Source organism: Sminthopsis crassicaudata, chromosome 1, assembly GCF_048593235.1.
Source record: "Sminthopsis crassicaudata isolate SCR6 chromosome 1, ASM4859323v1, whole genome shotgun sequence".
Lineage (NCBI taxonomy): Eukaryota > Metazoa > Chordata > Mammalia > Dasyuromorphia > Dasyuridae > Sminthopsis > Sminthopsis crassicaudata.
This window is the reverse complement of record NC_133617.1, coordinates 373,117,717-373,132,423: the sequence shown is the minus strand read 5'-3', so window position 1 is coordinate 373,132,423 and position 14,707 is coordinate 373,117,717. Positions and strand designations below refer to the sequence as shown.

The following is a 14,707-nucleotide window of genomic DNA, read 5'->3' as shown; positions in this document are numbered from 1 at the left end:
AAAAATAAATAGCTTTTTAATTGAAAAAATAATATAGAAAAAAAGTTGCTTAAAGTTTTCCACTCTTGACAAAGCTTTATTGAATATTTGGTGGCTCTAAAATTTGAACTTTGTTTTCAAAGTTACTTCCATCCTAGTTTGTCATTGGTTAACTTTTTATGTACATTTAATAACATATATTTAATTAGTATGGAAATAGTGACTAGAAATGGGACTAGGAAATTCTTTTCTATGCCAGCTTATTTTGCTATACTTCTGTAGTGTTTCACATTTTCAGAACACTCACACCTACTCACACCTGTCTAATTTGATCTTTGTAATAACTCTGAAATAGTCCAGGGAGGTGGTAACATTTTTATAGGTGGAGGAAATTAAATACAATGAACTCATTTGTTTAAAGTCACAGAGAAGGTCAATGGCAGAGCTAAGCACAGAGCCCACATTTCTTGGTTTCTTTCCTATTGGTCTTTTCATTAGGTTATTCTCATTTTCTTTCTCATATTAATTAAAATGTGACCAGTACTTTTTTTCCAAAGGAAGGAAGATCAGTATCCAGCTATGTTAAGCCAATCAAAGCCACAGCCAACATGACAACTAAACATACCTCACTGAATTCCATTTGATATATTATGCCATTCAGGTTACTAACAATAGCATCAGTGAAGCAGCAACATTTATATAGGACCTTCAAGTCTGCAAAGTGCTTTCCTCACAATAACCAATCTAGACAGATGGATTCCGGGTATCTGGTCAGATTTCAGTCTAGACTGTAAGAGTCCTCTTCAATAAAATCAAGAATTTACTTATTGCCAAGAATTCTCATGGTCCAGGGACAAAGACATAGTGAGATTTGGAGATGGAAACTACCAGGAATATCATATATCTATATATGAAAGGGACTACATCTGGTCTAATCCCCTTATTTTACAGATGAGGGGTTTGAGTGCCAGGAAGGCTCACTTGACTAAGGTCACAAATTTGGGGCAAAATTTGAACCCAGGTCATCTTATTCCAGAACCAGTGATTTTTTTGAATTTACACATTCAAGCTTCTTGTTATTTGAGGATTTCATAAAGTAGGAGGGTAGGTACAGTGATCCATATAAAGAATCAAGAAAATGTGGCTTGAAATCTCACCCAAGACTTACACAGCTGCATGATTTTGATCACAGATTATCTTTCTGAGGTTCATGTATGAAACAAAGGCTTGCACTATTTGATCTATGAGATCCTTTCCATTTTCCAACTCATTACCATATATGCTCTTTTATTACTTCCTTATACTTCCCCACAACTTAACTGGTAGTGCCTTTTGTTCTAGCACGGACCCTCTTTTCTATAGATATTCTCTACTTTGAAAATGTCTCCTACTATTCCAGATTTTAGCATCGTATTGTCTTGCAATCTGATTTTAGCTTTTTTTCTAGCTCCAGGCAGCTAGGTGTTTCATTGGCCTGAGACTGAATACTATGTGACTTGGAGCAACTCACTTAATTTCTGTCTTTAAAAAATAGTGATAGTAATAGCATCTTCTTCATAAGGTTGTTGTGAGGGTCAAATGTATTTGTACTGAGCTCTATATAGTAAGGACATAGTAAGTACATAGTAAGCAGTTAATAATCACTTTTTTTCTTCTTTTTTCCACCTCCATGCACTCTGCCTTCCCGATAAATTGGATTACTAGTTGTTTCCAAAGGCCTTGGAACACTGTTTTATCTTCTTGCACTCATGTAGACCAGCATCACATATAACTAGAACTTCAAAGTTTACACATTCTTAAGAATACTACTTCCATCCCTCTCTTCCATAGCCCAAATTTCTTCCATTGATATGATATGAAAACTACAACTCCCAATATTCCCAAGTTAGGCTTAAATCCTTATCCCATTCCAGTCAGTGCTATGGTACACTGTTATATTCTCTTGCTTTTTTTAAGATTAAGGTTGAATTCCTCTGTTAATTTATATATTCTGTATATATTTTATATGTACATAATTGTTCACATATTGTTTTTCCCATATGACTGTGGGATCCTTGACAGTAAGGACTATTTTTTCCTTTGTTTTTGTTTTTGTTTTTTGTTTTTTTGTATAGCACAATACAATTTCTAATGCTTAATAAATGCTTAATGACTTCCTTGAATGACTAGATACTTAAGAATAACAGTATTGATGCTCATGGAAAAGACACTGACTTTGAAATCAGGAGACTTAGGTTCACAGATTACCTTGATACTTATTATTTGTGAGTTTAGGGGATTTACTTAGCCTTTCTTCATCCTTCTTTTGTCCTCATGAGAGAGGCAGATTAGATGACCTCTAAAACATTTTTAACCAAACTAGATCTAAGATTTTATGAATGTTAAATTATTTCCAGAACAAAGAAGTTGACTGACCCAGTGTACTATGCCTGGTCATTCCGAATCTGGAATAGTGTGTCTATTTTAGAAAGGATATTGAGAACTTGAGAATTATTAGAGGAGGATGACCAAGATTTGGTTCCACAAAATGAAGATGAAGACAGAAAATGTGGTGAGATGAGGAGAATGCTTTTAAAGATGTCTTCAAAAAACTGAAATACTTGTTCTGTTTGGCCTCAGAGAGAAGCACTAGAGACAATAAGTAGAAGTTGTAGAGAGGCATTATATTAAGCTTTATGTAAAGGAAAAGTTTTAAGTGGTCCAGAAGTGGAATGGACTGCTTTGGAATCCAGTGAATTCTCACTCCCTGGACAACTTCAATCAGTGGCTGAATTACCACTTGCCAGGGATGTTGTAGAGGAGGAATCTTTTTCAGGTATGGGTTCTAACTGATCCTAGACTTCTTTGCAACTCTGAGATTCTGGAATTGTGCTTCAGAACCATGGACAGCCCCCAGTTATCCTGGACTGCAGTAACTATTGCAGGGTTGTTTTTTGTTTGGTTGGTTGGCTGGTTTTGGTTTTGGTTTTCTTAATGTGGCAGAATCCCCTCCTTCTCTAAATCTGATCATTGACTTATGGGTATGCCTCCAATAATAGCTTATATTTTGTTCTGTTTTACAGATTTGAAACTTTTGAGGTGAATAGTTTTGAACAGTTTTGTATCAACTATGCAAATGAAAAACTCCAGCAGCAATTCAATTGGGTAAGCTTCCTATTCCAATTCATTGGGCAAACTGCCTTTGTTCCAGGCTGTGAGATTGCCCAAGGTGTCTCTCTTTTTTTTTTTAAACTGTCCTGTGCTAATTTGGTTTCTCTAATCTGCTCTTTCTGCTCTTGAGGAATACCCCATACTTCTTGGAAGAAGGTCTGAATTTAGGTAATTTACTGTCTGACTTCTCATTACCTTTGCTTCTTTCACAGTTCAAAGTCAGAGTCCAGACTGTTGAAAGCCACAATTAGTAATTTCTATGGTTTGAGCAGAGATCAGTGATTTGGATAACCTGAGGTGGATTCCCAAGTAGGAAAATAGAAATTTCTGAATAAGAAATACCCTATTGTTGATCAAGAGCTGAATTTGTGAATTGTTCAATGTTTCCAGGATCTATAGGCACTCAAAATAAAGTCTATTGTAGCCTAAAGAGTGATTAATTTCTTCTGGAAAATATAACTCCCCTAGTTTGGGGTTTAGATTAAAATTTCACTGAAATGTTCTTTCTCACTTCTGACCCCAGCATGTCTTCAAACTGGAGCAAGAAGAATATATGAAGGAGCAAATCCCATGGACCTTGATTGATTTTTATGATAACCAGCCTTGCATTGACCTGATAGAAGCTAAACTTGGCATCTTGGACCTGTTGGATGAGGAATGCAAGGTAAAATCAATTCTCACCTTGAAATCATTCTGGTCCTAGCTCATTGCATTCAATTAAATAGATACTAAGAATGTGCATGCATGTGCTAGGCCTTGGGAACCCAAGTATGTAAATGAAACAGTCCCCACCATCAAATGACTTATATTCTATTGGGATGGTTTGACATATGTGTTAGGTGAGGAAGAGATAATTTTTTGCCAGCCCTTAATTTAAGATTTCATCTCTAATTAACAATCCATTAGAGCTAGAGGCAAGAGTGCACCTGCATTCTCCATTCAATGAAGTCAGAAGTTATGCAGAGCCAGCAGACAGTGTTCAAGGAGACTTTGATTTAGCTTGTTCAGAAAGCTACTACAAAGAGAAACAGAAGTTTCCTTCTCCATATATTCAAGATTGGGGGAAGGGAGGTAATGTTCACAATAGTCCCTTTCCTTCCTTTTTATATCAAAAATGAGTTACATATCTGAATCCTTTCTCTAGTACCAAGAAAGAATCCAGAACATCTGGACAGAAGTGCTATAGAGAGTGGGCACTCCCTAAGGGTCAAGACCCTTCTGCATACCTTGTGCTGTACTAATGGATGTGAGTGCTTGGTCAGTACAAATGGAAAGAAACATGGGTTTCAATGGAATTCACCAGGGAAAGTAAGATTCTTATGAAGGAGAAAATATTGTGTGACAAGCAAAACATGATCCTTCCTTGGGCATCTCTTTCCTCCTCTAAGAAATAAAGGTGCTTAAAATTAAATGGTCCTTAATCATTTAATTTCCAGGGCAAAACTATGATCTCTTGAATGAGGAAACCCAAATTCTAGTCTAGGAATGGTATAATCAATTTAGAATTGAAGAGGACCTAAGTATTCATCTAGTCCAGCCAACTAAATTTTATAAATGAGGAAAATAAGATCCAGAGAGGTTGTAATTTGTTTAAGATAACTTATGTAGCAAGTGTCATAGTCAGAATTTGAATCCCAAGTCTTAGGCCTCCAAATAAAATCTTTTTCCCATTGCTGCCATTAATGTAGGTTTGTGACATTGGATCTGTTTTTTCATTCATAAGATCATTATAATTAGAATAACTTCTCTAAGGTTCCTTTAAACTCTAGGATAGAAGTTCCTAGCCTAGGGTCCATGGACTCCCAAAGGGTTTGCAGATGCTATTAAGATAATCTATAAATTGTTATTGTAATGTTTGCTATTTTGACAAGTTTTTAATATAATTTGTTTCCTTTGTAATCATATTTTTTTCATATAAAAGTATTTTAAGAAAAGATTCATAGTCTTCACCAAACTGATAAAGAAATCCTTAACACAAGAGCTTAAAACCACAGCTCTGTGATTTCTTTTTGATGAGTCAGGGCTAAGCAATATGCCAAGAATTCAAAGCTACTAACACAATTTGAGGTTTTTTTTTGGTGTTTATAAACAACATGCTGCACACAAACTCAGCCATTATACAGGTATGTACTGTGATGTCATCCCAGAAAGTCTTGAAAAGGAACTTCTTAGCCTCCCAGATACCCCTGTCTCTTTCAATAACATAGCTGGTACCTTTCCCCTGTGCTTGTCTTGCATGTTCTTTGTATATATCTTGCACCTTTTTTGTGTGTATATATTGTCTAGTCTGTTAAATAGAATGTTAGCCCCTTTAAGGTAGGGAATCATTTTGATTCAACTCCTTTCCCCTTTTCTTAGCACTATGTCTTTTAGCAAGTATCTAATGAATAGTTGCTTTGCAACTTGTTTTCTTCCTCAAATCTTTGGGAATAATAATAGCAACACCTTTCATTCCTATTATCATTCATACATTTCAGAGTGCTTCCATAGAACTTATTTCATGTAATTCTTATAATACAGAGATGAAATGTTTGGATAGAAGATGTGGTGGTTTGTTCATTTTATAAGTGAGGAAATGAATACAGAATTGCTCAAGGTCATATAGATATGGACAGATTTAGGATTAGAATTCAGTTCCCATGATTCTCTTGCCTCAGGAAATCAGACAGAAATTATTGACTTTTCTTTACATTTATTTACTTTTGGTACCTCAAAACAAATAAATGGGATGCATTTTAATTTTTAAAGGCCATTTATCAAACATTGATGTTAAAAGATGAAACATTAAATAGTTCCTGGCAACAGGTAGCTCACAGTTTGGTAGAGGGAAGAAACATACATACTGGTAACACTAAATAAATATCAGAGATTAAGCTGTACTAGTCAAAATAATAGAAAAGTGAGAGAGTCTTAAGTGCTACAGAGGATAGCATTGAAATAATTCGACTATGGAAAAGGAGAATAAAGGTGAAATTATTTTTAGACTGAAATTAGTGAGAAAATGAAAGACCAAATTTTATAACTGATAGATTAGGAAAAGTTGGGAGAATACAAGGTTTTAGTTAGGGTGTAGGAGAATATAGTTCTAAATCTTGGAAGTGTATTTCCAAATGATAATATTCAAGTTAGAGGTAAAGGTGAGAGAGAAAGTAAGTAAGTCTAGAGTGGTGATTAATAGTTAAATATCTACTTAGAAAACTTGTGTAGTGTCCAGTGGTTATGGCCCTTTTCTGTTCAACACTGATATCAAAGTTGAGTAAACCTATAGATTATATAATGATGGGGACTGGACTTAGATTTCATTGATAAGAGGAACTCACCAATGTGGTTGCTCCTACTCCTAGGGTGGGACTTTGTCTATAATTTGTAATCTTAAAGAGTTATCTAGAACATTGAGAGGTTAAATAAATTCCCTGTTATCACATAGCCTTATTAAACTTATGAAAGGCATACATTTGCTAAGTAGAATAGGTAAGCAATTGGATGTTTCAGAACTGAGGTTTGAACCCAAGCCCCTTGCTATTATCATGGAAAATGTCTATTGTATTGTCATTGTTGTAGTTGTTGACATTATAACCACCACCACCACCATCATCATCATCATCATCATCATCATCATCATCATCATCATCATCATCACAGTAAAGCTCCTGGGAAATTTGACCTTGGTATCTTAAGAATTTACTTAGACATAGATTCATAAAACTTGAAAGGACCTCAGAAGCCATCTTGTTGAATCCCTTCATTATATGGTTATTCTGACTGTCCAAGAGTCTCTACATTATTTGCTTTTTGCTCCCCATATCTCTTGGGTTTTTTTGGGTCTGATAGCATTATGTATAGTAAAAAGAAGCTCATCAGCCCTTGCCTTGATTACAACTTGGGTTATATAAAGTCATCAGAAATTGATAGCAGCAACTAATTTGTATACAGTCTGTGCTCTAAGGTCGCACAAAGATATTGTGTATAAAAATGTGGAAATGGATAAAAGGTGGCTTTGTCCCTGGTGCTAAAATTTGCATGGTGCTTTGCTCTTGATCACTGAACCAATTAAAACTTTGTAAAGCAAACTGCAAGAGCCAGATGTTTGGAGAGGTATTTGCTTATTACACTTTCGTTGCTCAGCACAATAGAATCAGCTTTTTCTAGGACCAGAAAGGCCCAGTTGGGTTTTACTTTCAGCCCAGACTAGTGGAGTATATTCAGTCCAGCTGTCCCATTCTTTCAGCCCTTGGTTTCCTATCTGTAAAAAGAGCAATATTGGAACTGCTTGATCTTTACCTCCTCTCTAACGTGTGACAGCTCTGTGGACTGACTGAAGCAGGATTGCCTTAGAGTTTGGAGGAGCAATTTTCTGTGACAAAGCTGCTTGCATTTTTGCAGAATAACTATCCCTTTTTCAGTCTATTATCAAGCATTTATTAAATGTCTACTATTATCAGAAGGAAATAGTGCTAGACACTGGGGTTACAAAGATATTTTGTAGTTAAAGCATGTGTCAAACTCAAAACTAACCCTAACCCTAAACTTTTCTTTTTCGTATTTGATTCTCAAGTGGTTAGTACAGTGCCTGGAACATAGTAGGCACTTATTAAATGTTTATTGAATCAAATTTCAAAACTATAAAACCTTTTGTAATTCAATAATAGGAACAATTTCTTTTTTATTATAGCTTTTTATATACAAAGCATATTAATGGGTAATTTTTCAACATTGACTTTTGCAAAAACTTCTGTTTCAACTTTTCCCCTTTTTCTCTCTACCCCCCTCTCCTATATAGCAGGCAACCCCAATAATAGGAACATTTTTAAACAAGTTCATTGACACAGCATATTTTTCATGTCTGTGCACTTTGCAGAGGAGAGAGAAGAAACAGACATTCTCTCTCTCTCCCCCTTTCCTCCCTCTCTCTCCTTTTCTCTCTCTCTCTCTCCCATCTCCCACTTGAATACTCTGATCTTCATGCAGACAAGAGATAAAAGTTGTATTCACAAATGAACAGTAAATGAGGCAGGCTTGCATTTATGTGAATAAAATGAGAAAGAAGGTAGTCCTGTGTTTAGAAAGGTGAGAAGTAGCACAAATACAGCAGAAGGCAGCAAGTGAGACATAATCTCCTCTCCTACCCCCCCACCCCCACCAGCCTCCAGTAAGCTAGCCTCAGAGATGGTCCCCAGAACTAAGAGCAGGAAAATTGAGTTTTGTACAGGGACTAGAATATTAATTTTTTTAATTCATGACATTTCACAAGCATCTCTCCATCTTCAAAATTCCTGGCTGGACTCAGGCTGAGCTTTTTCAGAATATAGCTCATTGTGCTTACTCTTTGCCTAAGTCTGCTACTGTTAGAAGCCTCTAAAAAAGTAAGTTAGTAGAGAAATTTAATATTGCCAAAACTAATGAAAAAATATAAAATTTTTTAGGATCTAGAACTGGAACAGACCTTGAAGATCATCTAAAGTGTATACTCCTGTTTTAGATACGTCTCTATTCTCTGTTACCACATGTACATGTAAATTTAATAGATGCTGTGAATATCTTTCTTATTCAATTATTAGGAATAATAATTCACCATGACTAAAATGGTGAAGTAGAGAAATTTTATCTTTGAAATCTTGCCACTTTTCTCTTATTTCCCTTCAGCAAATTTTCCCCCAAGCACCTAGTATCACTGTATTGGCTTCTGGCTTCTCAATGTTCCCCAATAGTACACCATAATGGCCCCAGATATTTCTTTGTTTTCAATCTTTCCCCCCTTTTTCTCCTCAAAAGAGTCTTGTTTTGTTTCCCAAAGGTTCCTTGCCCAGCAAAGGTTAAGGACTTTTTTCTTTTTCTTAGATTCTTATTTATAGGAAGCTAATGAACTAATATGTACTATGCTCATATAATGATTTAAAGAAAAACAATCTATTCAAATGCCTTTATTTTATGAAGAAAAGCCTAGGAGATCTGAAAAGATTAAGTGACTTGGCAAAAGATCACACAAGTAGAAAAAGACAGGAGCAAAACTTCAATCCAGGTATTCTGACTTCAAGTCCAGTATTCTTTCTATAGTGTAAACTGATGTAGTGATGGTAGTCATATTTTCATTGTGACAAAAACTTTGAAAACAATGTACCAAACAGAAAGTTAACTTGAATAGTAAAATTTCAACCACCATAGAAGGCCATTTTAAGCCAAATTGACTCAGCTCACAGGAGCATGTGAGCTTATAAGAGAAACATTATAAAGAAGTAACAGGAGGGAAGATGGTATTCATATCTATGCACTCTAGATCACCTCTCTGAAGTTTGCCTTATTCTTTCTTAGTTTGCGCCACCCTCCCCCATCGTGTATGACATCTCCACTGTCTTCCCTGCCATCGTTACTCCCTAGATTGTTTATTCAGAAGCACTAGTATCATTGAAATGTTGTTCCCCTCCTTCCAGGAATAGATTGCCACAAACCATTCTTTTCATCCCTTAGTTCTTTTCCTAGGCCTTCATCCCTTCTCCACCTTGATCCATTGATGAACCAACTGAACTCTACATTCTACTCTTCTCCTGAGATCATTGCCCCCATATTCTGTCATCAGTCATACCTTATTCCCACTTATTCTTGGATTTTATTCACTCTTAGTTCTTTGGATAAAACTACAGGAAGCCTGTTGTCTGAGTTGTCTACTCTTCTCATCCTCTCAAGTCTTCGACATTGTTCATCACCCCCTTCTTCTTGATATCTAGTTTTTGTGGCAGTACTCTATCCTATATCTTTCCTACCTATTTTATCCACACCCATTCCCTTTTAGTCTCCTTTTCTGGATCTTCATTAATAATTGTGCCCCCCCCCCAAGGCTCTGCCTTTTGTTATCTCCCTCTACATTATTTTCTTTGGTCATTTCATCAACTCCCATGAATTTAACTATCATCTCTCTATTCATAAATTCTAGACCTATTTATTCAGCTCTAACCTCTCTCCAGTCATATCTGGTTCAGACACTTAATTTAACCTCCATTTACTTCAGTTTTTTTAACTGTAAAATAGGAATAGTAAACAGCACCCTACCTCTGAAATTGTTATGAAATTCAAAGCACTTAGTACAGTGCCTGACATATAGTAGACTTTATATAAATGCTTATTTCCTTCTCTTTTTCTTCCCCCCTATCTTTTTTATTTCCCTTCAATGAGCTTGATTACAAGGACTGCTTTTTGCTTTTCTTATTGACCTTAGCACTTAGCACAGTACCTGGTACATAGTAGACACCTCATAAATCCTTATTGACTGATTGAATAACAAATCCATCCGTTGTAAGTGGTTGCAGAAGACTTTGGCTTTACAGATCCTGGCCAGAGATCTTGGACATTAAAATGTTAGAGCTAGAAAGCTGGACCTCATAGTCCAACACTCTGATCTTTCAAATCAGGAAGTTTAGGCCTAATGAGGTCAAATGACCTGCCAGATTTGTACAGGGAATAAGTCATAGTGGCAGGACTTAAATCCACTAATCTTGACTCCAAATTGAAGGCTCTTTCTACCCTACCTTCCCCGCTCTTCCCTCATCCCATTATTATCTACTCATAATTGAGCCAAGGCTGCTGACTGCCTTTCTCCAACTCTCTCCCTGAAGATTGAGTGAGATTTCAGATTAAGATCCAGGGTATAGAAGCTAAGATATGGAATCTCCCACAAAGCTGACTCTGGATTTCTTTTCTTTTTTAATTACACTCTGCTTCATCTTTAAGAGGTCCTGATATCCAAGGTATACAATTTATTAAAGATATAGGACTTGGCTCTTTCTCCTAAACTCTACCTTTTCTCTCTTCATGTATAAGAGCATTTTCCATTTACCCTGCTTATAATGCTTATAACCCCACTTATGTTCCTCTCAAAAATCTCAGCTATTTTTTTCTCATGAAGAAGAGAAGTATCCTTGAACAGATAGGGTAAATCTGAGGAGGGCTTCTGTCGCGTTAGGGGAGGGGGAGTTCGCCCAGGTTACCACATCACTCACATCTTCTTGTCAGTTATCCTTCTTTCTTCAACAGCCTGTGTCTTGCAATCAGGAGAAAGTTGTGTACTCTGATCTGGATTGTTGATCTCTAAGACTACATTATAGTCCAATAAAATTCAGATTAAATGAAAGGATGGCCAGTTTAGTTTAGTGAAAAGTCTGAACAACAGGCTATTTCTTGAAAAAATCCAGCTCGTTAGTGTCAGCAAAGTTAGAATCGGGATTTATAATTGGCCTATCACATAGCTACTTAACTGGTATGCTTATATAAGTCACATCTCTCCTGAATCCTCCACTGATACAAATTAGGGTCTAACTCATTCAGTAAGTTATTAATGATCATCCTTGCTACCTGAGTAGGTGCACTAATATGCTGTTGGGATAGGGATGATTTGGACTCTTTCCTGCCCCCCAACTCAAACATATGATAAGTACCTTATTCTTCTTTTCTTAATGCTTGGCACAAGACTGATATATTGTAAGTAAATAAATATTTGTTAAATTATATTGGGTTGAACAATATATACACTTGGGTGTTTTTCAAGTGTTTGAAAAGTATCTCTTCAGAAGATAAGCATGCTTAGAAACCAGTTAACCATGAATGATTTGCCTATCAAACTCCATCTTCAGAGTTCAATTCCACAAATTCCTGTCTGAATTAAAACAGAATTAATGAAGTACACATGAATTAAAGAAATTGTAACTGGGATCCTGAATTGAATCATATATATATACACATACACACACACATATCAAATGTATCTGATGAGCATTAGGGATCCTCCACAATAGAAAAATCACTATAAGGTATTGAAACTCAAGCTATATTAATGGTTTCCATAGTATTAATTGAAGTGCAAAATGATTTTCAGCATTTTGGAACAAATTGTGAAGACATGATAAGTATTTGTCCAGGGGAATTTTTTTTAAAGTCTCAAAGTAAGAACTTGGCACCAGGGCAAGGGGAAGATGGTTGGGGGCAGCAGCACCATTGACTGAGTAAACAGAACATTGCATTAGGCAGGACGGTCTATTCCCTAAACCATTCAGGTGGGTTGAAGTCTTAACCATATTATTTTTAACAAACTTGATGGTGAGAAACCATTGTCACTGATATAATGCTATCTTTCTCTATGGGGAGACTAACTCAACAACTAGATTTCCAACAAATTCTTATCTAAGGTCTATTTATAGCTTTTCTTCTCCCTGCACTTACTCTGTGTGATGTCCTGTGGATAACTTTCAGAGAAAGTGGAAAGAAATCGAATATGTCAGCCAAGGATTGATTGAGTATACCAGTACTACACTGCCCAAGATGCTGATACAAAGTTGGCCTTTCGTAGAGCAGAATCTCTTATCATGCATGGATCCCCTCACCGTGGTCTATGAATCTTTTCTGAAAAGGATCTTTTAAAATTTATAAAGGGAAATATATAAGATTGTAAAGGAAATCAGTCACATTAAAATAAACTCTAAGCTCATGGACCTTAAATTAAGAACCCCAGTCTTAAAAGCAGTCTTGATTTACTTATGGAAATATGATTAAATTCTCTGAACCTCACCTCTGAATCTTGTTTTTTTTTAAGGAAGTTGGATTTGAGTGCCTAGTATAATAGAGTACTGAACTTGAAGTTAAGAAAACCTGGATTCAAATTTTGACTCAGAGACTTAGTAACTGTATGATCTTGGACATAAACTTTTAATTTTATCATCTATAAAATGAGGGGGTTGACTTTGTTAACCTCTCCAGTTTTTCTACTCCTAAATCTATGATTGTATGTTCTGTAAGTCAGAGGAAAAGAAATTTTAAGAAGTATTCTGTAGTTAGGGATAATGTGTTGGGCAACTGCCCCACACAGACTGAAACCTGGGAGACTTTGATTTTTAAAAGGCTAAGATCACCCACCACATCCACATCATTGCCAGTTGTCTTGCCTTTTATCTTGACACTGGATTTCCATGATTCTGGAGGAGAAAGTGAGATTGATGGCTTTGTGTAGCTCACCTCACTTGAATCTAATTCATATGCAAGACAAGACATCATCCCATTATATTATTGGCTTTCTTCAAGAATGAAGGAGGAACAACAGCTACAGTTGGAGGAGATGAGCCTCCAACTAAACTTTGAAGAATAGATAAAATCTGACTGAGCAGAGTATTCTAGGTGAGGTGAATAAAATGAGTGGAATCAGGAAGGATAAAAAGAGCATGAGCAGCATGAGGAAGCTGGTCTGATTGGAGCAGAGGGAAACATTCTACTAAGAATTATGAAGTGGATTGTACAGTTCCTCCAGTAGTTTCTCTTTATCCAGTTCCCACAATCTAACTAAGAGTCTCAGAACTGAATATTTTCTGAATATTGTAGCTCCTGAAAGTATTTGTGGAAGCCTGGCACACAGAAAACTCTAAGGTGATACTTTGGAGCCAGAACTTTTGTGTTTATATATCTTCATATCTTCTATTAATTGGACAACAGGGCCTAGGTCTTTATTGTATTTCCAGTGAACCAACCTTGACTGACTCATCCTCCCTTTGCCTTTTGCTTTCCTTAACAAAACTTTCTTCACTCTATGATTCTATAGGTTCCCAAAGGCACGGATCAGAATTGGGCTCAAAAATTGTATGACCGACATTCCAGCAGCCAGCACTTTCAGAAACCCAGAATGTCCAATATCTCTTTCATTGTCTTACATTTTGCAGATAAGGTGAGTGTGTTTTTTGGAAGCCTTGTTACCATGAAAAGTTTTACCATATGGCCTGTGAACTAAGCTCTTTCTCTGAATTTGATTACATTGAATGTCTCCTATGAAAGCTTCTAGTTTATTTTCCTCTCTGTCCTGTGCATCTGCCTTACATTGGAATTTTCCTGAAATGTAATCTAAAATATCAATACTCTTTTGAAGGTTGATAGTGGGAGATAGAACTCATAAATGTTTCAGGAGGGCTTATCTTTCTTGTGAGGGATCTGTGTATATGTATATGTGCATCTTTATATATAATAACATATATAAGATAGGACTTATGCTGTCAGTATAGGATATTTCCAATGAGAAAACTGTCTACAGTACATGTTGGAAGCTTCCCTGAAAGCTTATACAAGGGTCATACAATAAGTATGTATGAGAGGCAAGACTGGAACTCAGATCGTCCTGACTTTGAGACTGCTAATTCATCCTACCTCTCATACATATACATAATTCCTATAATTATAAGCTATGTAATTACATGGAATGATTTCTGTTACTTCCCATTGTCATGGAGGCACGTTTTGGCAGAAGGGCAATAGTTCATTCTCTAGACCGGGCTTCTTAATCTTTTCTACTGTTAAACTGACATTTTTTTACACAACCCTGGGTATGTAGGTATATAAAATAGGCACACAAGTCAAACATTTACTCTTAATAAATCATAATTTCACTACCCCCACATTCAGTTATAAGCTTCTATATGGGCTCTGGAGGTTTTGGGTAAAGTGACATATTGAAAACCATGTCTCCTTTTTTGAAAACTATGCCTTCAGTAGTGCATGGGCTCTTACAGGTTTTACCAAGCTGAAAAGGCTTCAAATATGGCCACAATTATAGTTT

General features: G+C 36.1%; 1 protein-coding gene across 2 annotated transcripts in view; it reads left to right on the top strand.

Moving 5' to 3' along the window:
- The window catches only part of MYO5B (myosin VB), a 500,991-nt gene that overhangs the window by 321,586 nt on the left and 164,698 nt on the right, over positions 1-14,707 (top strand). For both annotated transcript variants that reach the window (XM_074279362.1, XM_074279363.1), the window contains exons 11-13: positions 3,042-3,123; positions 3,653-3,793; positions 13,703-13,825. In XM_074279362.1, the coding sequence (XP_074135463.1) occupies positions 3,042-3,123; positions 3,653-3,793; positions 13,703-13,825 (346 nt within the window). The remainder of the gene's footprint in view (positions 1-3,041; positions 3,124-3,652; positions 3,794-13,702; positions 13,826-14,707) is intronic.